Raw genomic sequence first — 16,145 nt, 5'->3', positions numbered from 1 at the left:
CGAGCATTTGTGGGACTTCTTGGCCATGTTAGCTTCAAAGTTCAAAGGAATCCATGACACTAATATTAATATCACTAATTATTGTCATAAAAGACCATATTACCAAACTTGAAAGACAAAAAACTGTCCTCAAATCACTGGGTGAGTTTACTACCAGACTTTTGGTAGTGACTCGACCAACTGCAGAGAGAGAGACTAATAAAGTTTATATGAGGGAAACTAAACTCCATCCTGTTGGTTGCAGCAGAGGAGGCTTCTAGTTCTGTTGGTCCTCCTTAGATCAGATGAAACTGGTCTTAAACGTTTCACTTCCCTGTCTGAGCTCAGTAACCATGGCAACAGGTAGACATCGCTGCTGAACCATGGAAACAGACAGGTTTCAGTCGTGAAGATAAAAAGTTAATGACGTCAAACTACAAAAATAGTTTTTCAGTACAATGTATGACCTGATATTAAAACTGTGAGGTTTACATTGAAAACACCCCCGAAAAGACCTTGATGGTGTGTTTGCTTTGTTGATTTGCTTTGATTGATCCATTGATGAACAGCATCATCAGAGTGATCCAAGTCCCTGTTGGAGTCAGTCAGAGCATTTCCATAGAGAGCCACTTTGCATCAGCAGCTCCATGCTCCAGTGCTCTGGGAGAGTTTATAGTCCTGAGAGTTGAACACTGGATGACTGACAGCTGTCCTTCATGACAACAGAAGCCACAGAAATCCTCCTCATCAAAAACATGACTTTGACCTCCGTCCTCATCTGGACTCTCCTCTGCTGCTGCTTCACAGGTAAAGTCCAGAGAATCAAACCGCTCTCCTCTATGAACATCCGTCCCTCTGAAATGAAGCCCACAAAACCACGACGCTGCTTTATGTTGTTGTCTCTGTGTCCTCAGAGTCCAGAGGCCAGGTCACAGTGACTCAGCCTGGAGCAGTGAGCTCTGCTCTGGGAGGCTCCGTCTCCATCACATGTCGGACCAGTCAGAATGTTTATAATAATAACTACTTAGCCTGGTACCAACAGAGAGATGGAGAAGCTCCTAAACTCCTCATTTACTATGCTAGCACTCGAGCATCAGGGATTCCAGGTCGTTTTACAGGCAGTGGATCAAACTCTGACTTCACTCTGACCATCAGTGGAGTCCAGACTGAAGATGCAGCAGTTTACTACTGTCAGAGTTATCATGAAATTGGGAGTCAGGATGTGTTCACACAGTGAAAAAGCGTCGTACAAAAACCTCCCTCAGTCAGACTGAACAGAAACTGAACTGACTGCTGCAGCTGGAAGCTACTGCAGAGACTGATACACTTCACTGAGGACACACACACACACACACACACACACACACACACACACACACACACATTGTAAACACAACTTAATCAAACAGATTGAACATTTCACAATTGCTGCTTTAATGATAATTGAACATGTATCAAAAAAACAAAAAAAGTTCAATGAAAGTTCTCACCATGTGTTTATATCTCAGTGTGATCCCATGATCTTGTCTGATTTGTCAAATATTCAAGAGGAGCCAACCTGCGACAGTTAATGAGAAAAGTGTTGGTCATGACCTTTGACCTCAGCTTAATACTGGATCACAGCTAAATCAACTGCATCCAGTTCAAAGAATATATGAAGACACATCCCAAACTTTTAGGATGAAAGACGACCCAACGAAAACCTGTACATCCCTCAAATGAAAGAAAACATTATATATATATGTATAAACTTATGTCATCTAAGGAAAAGCTCAATCTCAAATTGATTCATAAAAAGACAAAAGACATAAGTGACCTACATACATGAGTTTATTACTGTCAGCAGTGTGACAGCTGGCCGTTCACACAGTCATACAACGTCACACGAAAACCTCCCTCAGCTGGAGAGGAACTGATCTGAATCAACAGCTGCACAGAAACTGAAATATAACAAGATATGACTAAAATATTCCTCATAATGACATGTAGTTCTAACATCTTCAACATGTCTATACTACATTTAATGAAATCAATTTTATTCTTATCGACCACCTTGTTTTTGTCTCAAATGTATCGCCTTCTCTGAGTTGTAGTCAACTGATGTCAACTCTCTCACCAGACAAGTTTAGATGACAATACTTTGTTTCTCCGATAAATTCAACAGTCAGTGTTGAAGTAAATCCCTGAAATTGAACTGAAAAACGTACAAGTGAATTTATAAAGTCATGAAATCGGAACCTTTTTCACGCATGGTGAGTGTCTTTTTTATTCCACAAATTCAAACTCACATTCAGACTATTGTAGATTTCTTTAAAGGTCATTTCAACATGACCTTCATGCCCACAGGAATCCTGTCTGCTGTGTTATACCTCTGCAAACTGAAGACATTATCATGTTTTATGCAGTTAAAACACCTCAGAATTGTTCTTATAAAATGAGCTACAACAAATAGAAGATGTCCTTCATTATCATTTGTTTAATACTTTTAGATGTTAAATACAATGAGACATTAGATTAAATAATAACTTCGTTGGAAACATTTTTGATTTAAAGAAAAACATCTTTATTGTCTGAAATGTTAATATGAGGAATAGAAAATATCACTATTCAAAATTTTATTAAGTCAGAGAGAGAGAGAGAGAAAGAGAGAGAGACAGTGTCACAGAGTGCAGACTGAGAGCAGTAGCAGAGTAAAACCAGCAGCAGAGTCCCAGTGAGTCGGGTCAGGACTGGGAACACTGGTCTCTCCTCAGTGTCTCTGAGAGCGGAGCCTGGGAGCCCTGGGTGGCCTCGCAGGTCACAGAGCCCACCTTCCCCCACTGGTCTGCAGTTAGCCTCAGGGTGCTGCTCCAGCTGTAGTGGCCGTCCTTCTCCAGCACCCCGGGGCTCCTGCTCTCCTCCCAGCTGCTGCTGCTGCTGCTGCTGCTGCCGTCCACCTTCCAGGCCAGACTCCAGTCTGAGGGGAAGCCCTTGTTGGCCAGGCACATGAGCGTGGCCTTCCCCTGATCCAGCTCCTCAATTGAGGGGGGCAGCACCGTCAGGGTGGGACGGGCATCACCTAGGAGACACCAATCAGCTTAGAGGACGGGGACCACACAGCTGTCAATCAACCACCAGACACTTGGACACCTTCACTGTGTGAGAGCTGATTTTCTCCTTTAAGGAGTTTCTGTCAGATGGTTTTTCTGCTCCACCAGTCACTCACTCACACATTGTTTCACTTCCCTTTAAGAAGCCTCTCATGCATCTCAGCACAGAGAGAATCATCATACAGGACGACCTGAAATATATCAAACTACACTGGAAATAAAAGGAGCACGTTTGGCAAAAGATCTCAACTATACATGACTTTAAAGTATTCAGTGGAAACTTGAATAAATACAGAAAATGAAATGACGAAAATCAAATGTTCTTCGTGTACATTTAAATCATCATCAGCAAACAGTTGAAAAGATTTTCAAACAGGATTTGAGACAATATATGACACAATAAAGAGATCAGAGATTTTACACATGTTCAAATACCCGTCTTTATCTTCACTCTGTTCAGTTTTACTTGAGCACGTTTGAATCCATCATAACAACAGTTATCATTGTGGTGTAAAATTTAACACTAATCCTGGTGATTAAAGTTTGATCTTTTCTCCACTTGAAGCTGTTTAAACTTCAGTGTGACAGGAATGTGTAAAGACAGTTTAGTAAAGCTGCTCTGAGTCAGCCTCCATGATAAAGGAGGAGAAATAAAGACATGAAGACTAAAAGTGTTCAAACAAGATATATTTATCTGCCTCCAACATCCAAAAAGTGGATTTAAAACATTACTTTACAATATTTTATTGAGTATTTGTGCAGAAACTTACTTCCAACATCCAGTCTGGTTCCTCCACCAAAAGTCAACCACAGTGATACAAAGTCATTGAGCCGCCGTACAAAAACCTCTGACTGTAGAGAGACACGGCTCTCTGACTCTGACACAAACAAACTCACCAAAATTAGATTCTGTTGCTCAAATTCTGTCAGATAAAATGAAAAGTGACAATAACACAGAGCCCCAGATTTACAGAATGTATGTTTTTATTACATATATATTCATTTAAAATCAAATCTATATTAATATTATATAACAACAAGACAAAACATTTTGAAACTAACTTTGTCCACGAGCATGAAGCCAGAATCATATAAAATGTGTATTAAATAATTTCTAATCAATAATCTGATAAAGTGATTGATCCATTGATTAACAGCATCATCAGAGTGATCCAAGTCCCTGTTGGAGTCAGTCAGAGCATTTCCATAGAGAGCCACTTTGCATCAGCAGCTCCATGCTCCAGTGCTCTGGGAGAGTTTATAGTCCTGAGAGTTGAACACTGGATGACTGACAGCTGTCCTTCATGACAACAGAAGCCACAGAAATCCTCCTCATCAAAAACATGACTTTGACCTCCGTCCTCATCTGGACTCTCCTCTGCTGCTGCTTCACAGGTAAAGTCCAGAGAATCAAACCGCTCTCCTCTATGAACATCCGTCCCTCTGAAATGAAGCCCACAAAACCACGACGCTGCTTTATGTTGTTGTCTCTGTGTCCTCAGAGTCCAGAGGCCAGGTCACAGTGACTCAGCCTGGAGCAGTGAGCTCTGCTCTGGGAGGCTCCGTCTCCATCAGATGTAGGACCAGTCAGAATGTTAATGTTTGGAACAACAACCACCTTTTAGCCTGGTACCAACAGAGAGATGGAGGAGCTCCTAAACTCCTCATTTACTATGCTAGCACTCGAGCATCAGGGATTCCAGGTCGTTTTACAGGCAGTGGATCAAACTCTGACTTCACTCTGACCATCAGTGGAGTCCAGACTGAAGATGCAGCAGTTTACTACTGTCAGAGTGAGCACTATATCAACAGTCAGTGGTTGTTCACACAGTGAAAAAGCGTCGTACAAAAACCTCCCTCAGTCAGACTGAACAGAAACTGAACTGACTGCTGCAGCTGGAAGCTACTGCAGAGACTGATACACTTCACTGAGGACACACACACACACACACACACACACACACACACACACACACATCATGTCAGCAGGTGGATTGAATGTTTCACCATTGTTGCTTTAACCACCAATTAACATGAATGAAGAGAAGTTTTTGCAGAAATTAAATGACTTTCTCCATCACAGCTTCTCACCATCCCTTTATATCTCATGATGATCTCAAGTTCTTATCTTATAATGAACTCAGTTCTCTTCCAGTGAAGCAAAGTCTTGGTCATGACCTTTGACCTCAGCATCATACTGGATGACAGCTATTTCAACTACATCCAGTTAAAAGAAAGTATGAAGACTCAGATCAGCATCAGAATCTTCATTATCAAAGATGACCCAAACAAAACCTGTACATCATTCAAGTCACACTAAATATTATTTTTAAACTACAAACTTCTGTTATTTACAGAAAAGGTCAATATCAACTGGAATCATGAAGAGGCAAAAGATATATGATGTAACTATGTCTACATATATTTATATACAACTGCATACATATAAACTGAAAAGGCATTTTGCAAAAACTCATTTTCTTTTACGTACAACTCATATACATAAAGACAGAAAGTTCTGTCTTTTTTTTCTCAAAGATTTATTTGATGCATTTTTGCCTTTATTGGACAGTGACAGCTGCAGAGAGAGAGAGAGAGGATGACTGTGCCCGTACTGTGCTAGTTATTGTTTACTCATTGTGTCGAACCAGTCAACCTGTGTGAAATCTGGAGTAGCCAATTCATTCTTAATTTATGGATATAAACCTTCTTTGAGGCCACAATGACCTTTGACCTTTGAGTCAACAGTGTCACCCATTCAGTGTCAATGTATTTCATTTTTTTTGAGAGACTACACAGTTCACCTTTCATATTTGTAATAATAAGTTCACATATAGACATCAGTACAAATGTATTTACAAAGCTCCAGTAGACATGACATCCTGTATCTCCATCACTTATTCACTTCTAATTTGTTCTTCTGGTCCCTTCCATCTTCTTGTTGTGGCGCTTTCAATCCTATCACATGATCTTCCTCAGCAAATGGAAATTCAATCACTGACAGCAGATCAAGTGTTGCAAATGAAGCATTCACAAACCAACAGAAGGGCAAACAATGAATATGAAGCTGTCAAAATAAGTGTGATATGAAGAACATCAAAGTCTTTAAAGCTTCAGTTGAACATCAGGATCAAGGTGTCTCCACAGCACAGCAGGTGATTGACAGTTCTGTGTAGCCTCTACCTGTTATCTGTTCTGGTTCTGACACAACATTAGAGGGCAGAGATGTGCATTAACTCCATTAGAACAACCAGAAGCAGTTATTTTACTTTGTCTCAAATTCACTTTGTTATACAGAGCAGTAACAGTGGAGACCTGAAGAAGAAATTGTGTAAAATCTAAAATAAGAACTATGTGTTATCACCTTACGCTGACGACACTCTCCACTTTGTTTCTAGTCCTCAAAATACTCTTCAGTATTTTAGATTTATGTAAACACTTTGATCTACTTTTATAAAAATGGCCTCCTTCCATTCTTCATTCACACATTCTCATCACCAGTGAAGAGAAAATCTCTCTCTGACTAGAGTTATAATCCTGCTCCTTTGAAAATATAGAAAAAGGCACCTGTTGTTGGAATAAAGTCAACCATGAAAAGACGAATTCATCTGAAGAAAATGATCTTTATTGTTTTACAACATTAAAAGCAGCAGCATTATTACAACGATGAAAATGTGAAGTTGCATAATGTTAAGTTTGTTTGAAGACAGAAAGAGAGAGAGACAGTGTCACAGAGTGCAGACTGAGAGCAGTAGCAGAGTAAAACCAGCAGCAGAGTCCCAGTGAGTCGGGTCAGGACTGGGAACACTGGTCTCTCCTCAGTGTCTCTGAGAGCGGAGCCTGGGAGCCCTGGGTGGCCTCGCAGGTCACAGAGCCCACCTTCCCCCACTGGTCTGCAGTTAGCCTCAGGGTGCTGCTCCAGCTGTAGTGGCCGTCCTTCTCCAGCACCCCGGGGCTCCTGCTCTCCTCCCAGCTGCTGCTGCTGCTGCTGCTGCTGCCGTCCACCTTCCAGGCCAGACTCCAGTCTGAGGGGAAGCCCTTGTTGGCCAGGCACATGAGCGTGGCCTTCCCCTGATCCAGCTCCTCAATGGAGGGGGGCAGCACCGTCAGGGTGGGACGGGCATCACCTAGGAGACACCAATCAGCTTAGAGGACGGGGACCACACAGCTGTCAATCAACCACCAGACACTTGGACACCTTCACTGTGTGAGAGCTGATTTTCTCCTTTAAGGAGTTTCTGTCAGATGGTTTTTCTGCTCCACCAGTCACTCACTCACACATTGTTTCACTTCCCTTTAAGAAGCCTCTCATGCATCTCAGCACAGAGAGAATCATCATACAGGACGACCTGAAATATATCAAACTACACTGGAAATAAAAGGAGCACGTTTGGCAAAAAATCTCAGCTATACATGACTTTAAAGTATTCAGTGGAAACTTGAATAAATACAGAAAATGAACTGACGACAATCAAATGTTCTTCGTGTACATTTAAATCATCATCAGCAAACAGTTGAAAAGATTTTCAAACAGGAATTGAGACAATATATGACACAATAAAGAGATCAGAGATTTTACACATGTTCAAATACCCGTCTTTATCTTCACTCTGTTCAGTTTTACTTGAGCACATTTGAATTCATCATAACAACAGTTATCATTGTGGTGTAAAATTTAACACTAATCCTGGTGATTAAAGTTTGATCTTTTCTCCAGTTGAAGCTGTTTAAACTTCAGTGTGACAGGAATGTGTAAAGACAGTTTAGTAAAGCTGCTCTGAGTCAGCCTCCATGATAAAGGAGGAGAAATAAAGACATGAAGACTAAAAGTCTTCAAACAAGATATATTTATCTGCCTCCAACATCCAAAAAGTGAATTTAAAACATTACTTTACAATATTTTACTGAGTATTTGTGCAGAAACTTACTTCCAACATCCAGTCTGGTTCCTCCACCGAACGTGTACCACAGTGATACAAAGTCATTGAGCCGCCGTACAAAAACCTCTGACTGTAGAGAGACACGGCTCTCTGACTCTGACAGACTGAACTGAACCTACAAGCCCTCAAGATGCAACTTTACCATTAAAGATGGAAGCAATAATTTATCCTCCGGGTTAATATTTGATTATTATTACAATGAGTTTTTGAATTTATATTGTTGAAGTGAACTTTGTCTCTCAGTGCAAAATATTTCTGTAAAAATTATACATTAATATCGAAAGTCAACTAGTTTTCTGGCATGCTGAACATAAAGGAAGAACAACAGCTACTGAAGTAAAAGAGGTTTTTAAAGGTTTGACTTACTTCCAACATCCAGTCTGGTTCCTCCACCAAAAGTCCACCACAGTGATACAAAGTCATTGAGCCGCCGTACAAAAACCTCTGACTGCAGAGAGACACGGCTCTCTGACTCTGACACAAACAAACTCACCAAAATTAGATTCTGTTGCTCAAATTCTGTCAGATAAAATGAAAAGTGACAATAACACAGAGCCCCAGATTTACAGAATGTATGTTTTTATTACATATATATTCATTTAAAATCACATTTATATTAATTTTATATAGCAACAAATTTATATAAGACAAAACATTGTGAAACCAAATTTGTCCACGAGCCTGAAGCCAGAATCATATAAAATGTGTATTAAATAATTTCTAATCAATAATTTGATAAAGTGATTGATCCATTGATTAACAGCATCATCAGAGTGATCCAAGTCCCTGTTGGAGTCAGTCAGAGCATTTCCATAGAGAGCCACTTTGCATCAGCAGCTCCATGCTCCAGTGCTCTGGGAGAGTTTATAGTCCTGAGAGTTGAACACTGGATGACTGACAGCTGTCCTTCATGACAACAGAAGCCACAGAAATCCTCCTCATCAAAAACATGACTTTGACCTCCGTCCTCATCTGGACTCTCCTCTGCTGCTGCTTCACAGGTAAAGTCCAGAGAATCAAACCGCTCTCCTCTATGAACATCCGTCCCTCTGAAATGAAGCCCACAAAACCACGACGCTGCTTTATGTTGTTGTCTCTGTGTCCTCAGAGTCCAGAGGCCAGGTCACAGTGACTCAGCCTGGAGCAGTGAGCTCTGCTCTGGGAGGCTCCGTCTCCATCAGATGTAGGACCAGTCAGAATGTTTATTATAGCAGACCAAACCACTACTTAGCCTGGTACCAACAGAGAGATGGAGAAGCTCCTAAACTCCTCATTTACACTGCTAGCACTCGAGCATCAGGGATTCCAGGTCGTTTTACAGGCAGTGGATCAAACTCTGACTTCACTCTGACCATCAGTGGAGTCCAGACCGAAGATGCAGCAGTTTACTACTGTCAGAGTTATCACTATATCAACAGTCAGTATCTGTTCACACAGTGAAAAAGCGTCGTACAAAAACCTCCCTCAGTCAGACTGAACAGAAACTGAACTGACTGCTGCAGCTGGAAGCTACTGCAGAGACTGATACACTTCACTGAGGACACACACACACACACACACACACACACACACACACACTTCAATTTCATGAACGTGATTAAAACACTATACAGTCCACATCATCAGTACAGATACGATATATGAAAGCCAGCAGAGGTACTGGACAAGGATTAAAACTGGGAGTCTATCTTATCGGCCATTTCACAGATAAGATTTATTTTATTATCGTCCAAGATCGGAGTCTGAACGATGTGGTTGATTGCTTTGTACAAATTCAGCCTTTTGCGGATAAAAAACAGTGCTGGAGTTTGTGAAGTCTTTTCAGGTGGAGGTTTACAGTGTTTCAACAGGAGCATGAATACCACAAATATTCACTTTGAAACCTTTTTGATAAATTCAGTCACTGACAGAAGATCTAAGTTTACAACTGAAGCCTTAACCAGTTAAACAGAGCCAAACAATCATTTCCTGATACTGTACATTCGAGCATAATACATTTCACACGTCGAACCCTCGGAACAAGATTCCTCAGAGCTCAAACTACACTTCTTTTTCATGGTGTCTCTACAGCACAGCAGGTGATGTTAGATCTACCTGTTACCTGTTCTAGCACAGATACAATATTAGATGGCAGTAGTGAGCATGAGATCCTCTTTTATATTCACTTTGTTATATAGAGCACTGACAATGGTGCTAAAGAGAAACTCTGGCCTGATCGTAATGCATTTGTTGGAAGGGTGTTCTAACTTCTGCAGCATTATTGAAGAAGAAGAAGAAGAAGAAGAAGAAGAAGAAGATAACCACAGTAGAGCAGATAGTCTGTGAGAGCAGTGAACATGTGGAAGCAGGAAACTGGGAGCAGCCCATGAAGACCAGTCACAGGTCATGAGGCCTCTGCACAGTCTACATTTAGCATTCATACAGTTAAGTTGCACATAAGGTACAACATGACACTCTGTGCTCCTGCAGTGATACTGCAAACACATGGAGGTGTAAATACAAGAACGTGCAGAAACAAAGGTATAAATCAGCCTTAATTATTTAGCAGCGTATCAAAACAGCATAACACCAGTCAATCCCACAATCTGTCAACAAGCGTTGTGTCTCCGCTCCTCCATCCTCATGCTGTAATACAGAACAATATATTGCAGAGCTGGACAGAGAGGGCAGATGTGAAGGACGACATGTAGCACAGACGTACTGCTTCTGTTAAAATGGCCTCCTTTCATCCTTTCGCACCAGCTGCTGCCTGCTTTAGGATACCAGAGCTACAGAGACAGTGTTAGACTGCACTGACAGAGCTATCAGACGTGACATGTATTACACATTATGATGACTTTTAAACAAAACCACAAGCTACAACGCTTCAATCCTGAGTGTCTTTCAGTAAGACACACTCTGTCTCTGTAGTAATGGATCTACTGTGATCACTTCAGACAGAAACACATGACAGCAGTTATTCTTTTCATAATATACGTGGACACGACTTGTTTGATGAATTTGTCTTTATTGTTTTTAAATGTTAACTCTTTCACTGAGTCCTTTGGTGAATCAGTACTCTGAAATTTTAATATTGTTGGTGGAAAATCTCAGATCAAAGATATTGTTTATCACTTGATGCAGATGATATGCTGCTTTATGTGTCTAATTATGAAAATCTGTTTTTCATTTTTTCAACTAATATAAAGGTTGGGGGTAATGTCTAGGAACAGATCAAACCCTTGTTACATATGAATCCTCATGAAAATCAGACTGTAGTGATAACAGAGAGTTAGGTGACTCTCTACTGAAATGGTCTAAACGTATGTTTTATTGACATGGTTCATTAAAGCAGACAAAACTGATGTTCATAGAAGAACATTTTACCCAGTCATTATTAAAAACTATCTGAGCGAGAATGGATACACTCGCTGTCATTGTGACTTTGTACATGAATCTTTCTACGTTTCTAAACATATATAATATGTGACAAAGAATGTATAAGACATGATGAATTAATAACAAACTCATGGAAACTGCTGATTTGATGAAATCTTTATTATTTTGAAATCTTAAAACCAACATTAAGACAAGTACACAAGAGAGAGAGAAAGAGAGAGAGACAGTGTCACAGAGTGCAGACTGAGAGCAGTAGCAGAGTGAAACCAGCAGCAGAGTCCCAGTCAGTCGGGTCAGGACTGGGAACACTGGTCTCTCCTCAGTGTCTCTGAGAGCGGAGCCTGGGAGCCCTGGGTGGCCTCGCAGGTCACAGAGCCCACCTTCCCCCACTGGTCTGCAGTTAGCCTCAGGGTGCTGCTCCAGCTGTAGTGGCCATCCTTCTCCAGCACCCCGGGGCTCCTGCTCTCCTCCCAGCTGCTGCTGCTGCTGCTGCTGCCGTCCACCTTCCAGGCCAGACTCCAGTCTGAGGGGAAGCCCTTGTTGGCCAGGCACATGAGCGTGGCCTTCCCCTGATCCAGCTCCTCAATGGAGGGGGGCAGCACCGTCAGGGTGGGACGGGCATCACCTAGGAGACACCAATCAGCTTAGAGGACGGGGACCACACAGCTGTCAATCAACCACCAGACACTTGGACACCTTCACTGTGTGAGAGCTGATTTTCTCCTTTAAGGAGTTTCTGTCAGATGGTTTTTCTGCTCCACCAGTCACTCACTCACACATTGTTTCACTTCCCTTTAAGAAGCCTCTCATGCATCTCAGCACAGAGAGAATCATCATACAGGACGACCTGAAATATATCAAACTACACTGGAAATAAAAGGAGCACGTTTGGCAAAAGATCTCAACTATACATAACTTTAAAGTATTCAGTGGAAACTTGAATAAATACAGAAAATGAACTGACGACAATCAAATGTTCTTCATGTAGATTTAAATCATCATCAGCAAACAGTTCAAAAGATTTTCAAACAGGATTTGAGACAATATATGACACAATAAAGAGATCAGAGATTTTACACATGTTCAAATACCCGTCTTTATCTTCAATCTGTTCAGTTTTACTTGAGCACGTTTGAATTCATCATAACAACAGTTATCATTGTGGTGTAAAATTTAAAACTAATCCTGGTGATTAAAGTTTGATCTTTTCTCCACTTGAAGCTGTTTAAACTTCAGTGTGACAGGAATGTGTAAAGACAGTTTAGTAAAGCTGCTCTGAGTCAGCCTCCATGATAAAGGAGGAGAAATAAAGACATGACTAAAAGTCTTCAAACAAGATATATTTATCTGCCTCCGACATCCAAAAAGTGGATTTAAAACATTACTTTACAATATTTTATTGAGTATTTGAGCAGAAACTTACTTCCAACATCCAGTCTGGTTCCTCCACCGAACGTGTCCCACAGTGATACAAAGTCATTGAGCCGCCGTACAAAAACCTCTGACTGTAGAGAGACACGGCTCTCTGACTCTGACAGACTGAACTGAACCTACAAGCCCTCAAGATGCAACTTTACCATTAAAGATGGAAGTAATGATTCATCCTCCGGGTTAATATTTGATTATTATTACAATGAGTTTTTGGATTTCTGCAAAATATTTCTATAAAAATTATGAATTAAAGTCAACTAGTTTTCTGGTACGCTGAACATAAAGGAAGAAAAACAGTTACTGAAGTAAAAGAGGTTCTTAAAGTTTGACTTACTTCCAACATCCAGTCTGGTTCCTCCACCAAAAGTCCACCACAGTGATACAAAGTCATTGAGCCGCCGTACAAAAACCTCTGACTGTAGAGAGACACGGCTCTCTGACTCTGACACAAACAAACTCACCAAAATTAGATTCTGTTGCTCAAATTCTGTCAGATAAAATGAAAAGTGACAATAACACAGAGCCCCAGATTTACAGAATGTATGTTTTTATTACATATATTCATTTAAAATCAAATCTATATTAATATTATATAACAACAAGACAAAACATTTTGAAACTAACTTTGTCCACGAGCATGAAGCCAGAATCATATAAAATGTGTATTAAATAATTTCGAATCAATAATCTGATAAAGTGATTGATCCATTGATTAACAGCATCATCAGAGTGATCCAAGTCCCTGTTGGAGTCAGTCAGAGCATTTCCATAGAGAGCCACTTTGCATCAGCAGCTCCATGCTCCAGTGCTCTGGGAGAGTTTATAGTCCTGAGAGTTGAACACTGGATGACTGACAGCTGTCCTTCATGACAACAGAAGCCACAGAAATCCTCCTCATCAAAAACATGACTTTGACCTCCGTCCTCATCTGGACTCTCCTCTGCTGCTGCTTCACAGGTAAAGTCCAGAGAATCAAACCGCTCTCCTCTATGAACATCCGTCCCTCTGAAATGAAGCCCACAAAACCACGACGCTGCTTTATGTTGTTGTCTCTGTGTCCTCAGAGTCCAGAGGCCAGGTCACAGTGACTCAGCCTGGAGCAGTGAGCTCTGCTCTGGGAGGCTCCGTCTCCATCAGATGTAGGACCAGTCAGAATGTTTATTATGGCAGCACATACCACTACTTAGCCTGGTACCAACAGAGAGATGGAGAAGCTCCTAAACTCCTCATTTACTATGCTAGCACTCGAGCATCAGGGATTCCAGGTCGTTTTACAGGCAGTGGATCAAACTCTGACTTCACTCTGACCATCAGTGGAGTCCAGACTGAAGATGCAGCAGTTTACTACTGTCAGAGTCTCCATAACATCAACAGTCAGTGGCTGTTCACACAGTGAAAAAGCGTCGTACAAAAACCTCCCTCAGTCAGACTGAACAGAAACTGAACTGACTGCTGCAGCTGGAAGCTACTGCAGAGACTGATACACTTCACTGAGGACACACACACACACACACACACACACACACACATCATGTCAGCAGGTGGATTGAATGTTTCACCATTGTTGCTTTAACCACCAATTAACATGAATGAAGAGAAGTTTTTGCAGAAATCAAATGACTTTCTCCATCACAGCTTCTCACCATCCGTTTATATCTCATGATGATCTCAAGTTCTTATCTTATAATGAACTCAGTTCTCTTCCAGTGAATTGAAAGAAGCCAACCTGGGACAGTTACTGAGCAAAGTCTTGGTCATGACCTTTGACCTCAGCTTCATACTGGATCACATCTATTTCAACTACATCCAGTTAAAAGAAAGTATGAAGACACAGATCAGCATCAGAACCTTCATTATCAAAGATGACCCAAACAAAACTTGTACATCATTCAAGTCACACTAAATATTATTTTTAAACGACAAACTTCTGTTATTTACAGAAAAGGTCAATATCAACTGGAATCATAAAGAGGCAAAAGACACAAGTGACCTCCTTGATGTAACTACGTCTTCACATATTTCTATATAACTGCATACATATAAACTGAAAAGGCATTTTGCAAAAACACATTTTCTTTTACGTACAACTCAAATACATTAAGACTGAAAGTTCTGTCTTTTTTTCTCAAAGATTTATTTGCTGCATTTTTGCCTTTATTGGACAGTGACAGCTGCAGAGAGAGAGAGAGAGGATGACTGTGCCCGTACTGTGCTAGTTATTGTTTACTCATTGTGTCGAACCAGTCAACCTGTGTGAAATCTGGAGTCGCCAATTCATTCTAAATTTATGGACATGAACCTACTTTGAGGCCACAGTGACCTTTGACCTTTGACCAAAAAAAAGTAATCAGTTCATTCTTGAGTCCAAGTGGACGTTTGTGCCAAATTTGAAGAAATTCCCTCGAGGCGTTCATGAGACATGGGACGGATGGACGGACAACCAGAAGACATTATAAATAAATCTGTGGTGATCACTGCATCTCTTCCTGTCTCAACAAATATTTGCTTTGTGACATGTAAATAAAATAGATTCGACTTGACTTTGTTAAGCTTTGCTGTTCTTGTTCTGCTGTGTGTCTCTCAGTGTGTGAGATCATTGAGAGTAAAATTCCTTGAATGTGTTCACGTGCTCGGCCAATAAAGCTGATTCTGATAGAACACAAGGTTGTAGCCACGGCAGCAGATACTGCTTCAAATATGGATGTAGCTGCAAAGAAGCTACAAATGCTAAACCGTGGATGCTTCACACAAACATCTTCAACCCGGCAGCACAATGATGATGTCACTGCTTCTACTGCTGGCCGCCCTGGGGCTCCTTGTTCAGGGTGAGACTCTCTTGTGAACACTTTGCTTCAGGATGCAACCAGGTTCACCACAATGATGTTCTGCTGTGACGGAGAAACACTGAAACAAGCAGCATTGACCTTCTTCCATCTATTCTCCGTGTTAAAGAAATGAGACTCTTCTGTTTGGATGTTGATCATCTTTCTCCAAACTGGATTTGTCTCAATAACCCTTCTCCTCTTGTTCATGTTTTCCAGGTTCATCAGGTCAAAAGATCCTGACTCAGTCTCCTGGATCTCAGTCTGTTGCTCCAGGACAGACTGTCTCTCTCAGATGTAAAGCCAGTTCAAGTGTTGGTACGTGCCTCAACCGGTACCTTCAGAGACCCGGAGAAGCTCCTAAACTCTTGATTTATTCTGCCACAAACCGTCAGTCTGGCGTTTCAGACCGTTTTAGTGGAAGTGGATCTGGGACTGACTTCACTCTGACCATCAGAGGAGTCCAGACTGAAGATACAGGAGATTATTATTGTCAGCAGTGTAAC

At 41.1% G+C, this 16,145-nt stretch overlaps 2 gene segments (V, D, J or C); both read right to left on the bottom strand.

Annotated features, from left to right (window-relative positions):
- Nucleotides 1-2,616: 2,616 nt before the first annotated feature.
- Nucleotides 2,617-5,177, bottom strand: LOC139299300 (Ig kappa-b4 chain C region-like). The segment is given in 3 exon segments: nucleotides 2,617-3,037; nucleotides 3,839-3,920; nucleotides 5,160-5,177. Coding segments are annotated over 3 exon segments (435 nt in total).
- Nucleotides 5,178-6,721: 1,544 nt separating this feature from the next.
- Nucleotides 6,722-8,383, bottom strand: LOC139299299 (Ig kappa-b4 chain C region-like). The segment is given in 3 exon segments: nucleotides 6,722-7,195; nucleotides 7,997-8,123; nucleotides 8,375-8,383. Coding segments are annotated over 3 exon segments (471 nt in total).
- Nucleotides 8,384-16,145: the final 7,762 nt, after the last annotated feature.

This window comes from Enoplosus armatus, chromosome 16, assembly GCF_043641665.1.
Source record: "Enoplosus armatus isolate fEnoArm2 chromosome 16, fEnoArm2.hap1, whole genome shotgun sequence".
In the NCBI taxonomy this organism is placed as follows: domain Eukaryota; kingdom Metazoa; phylum Chordata; class Actinopteri; order Centrarchiformes; family Enoplosidae; genus Enoplosus; species Enoplosus armatus.
The sequence above is the reverse complement of the archived record's forward strand: the minus strand, read 5'-3'. Positions and strand labels throughout refer to the sequence as shown.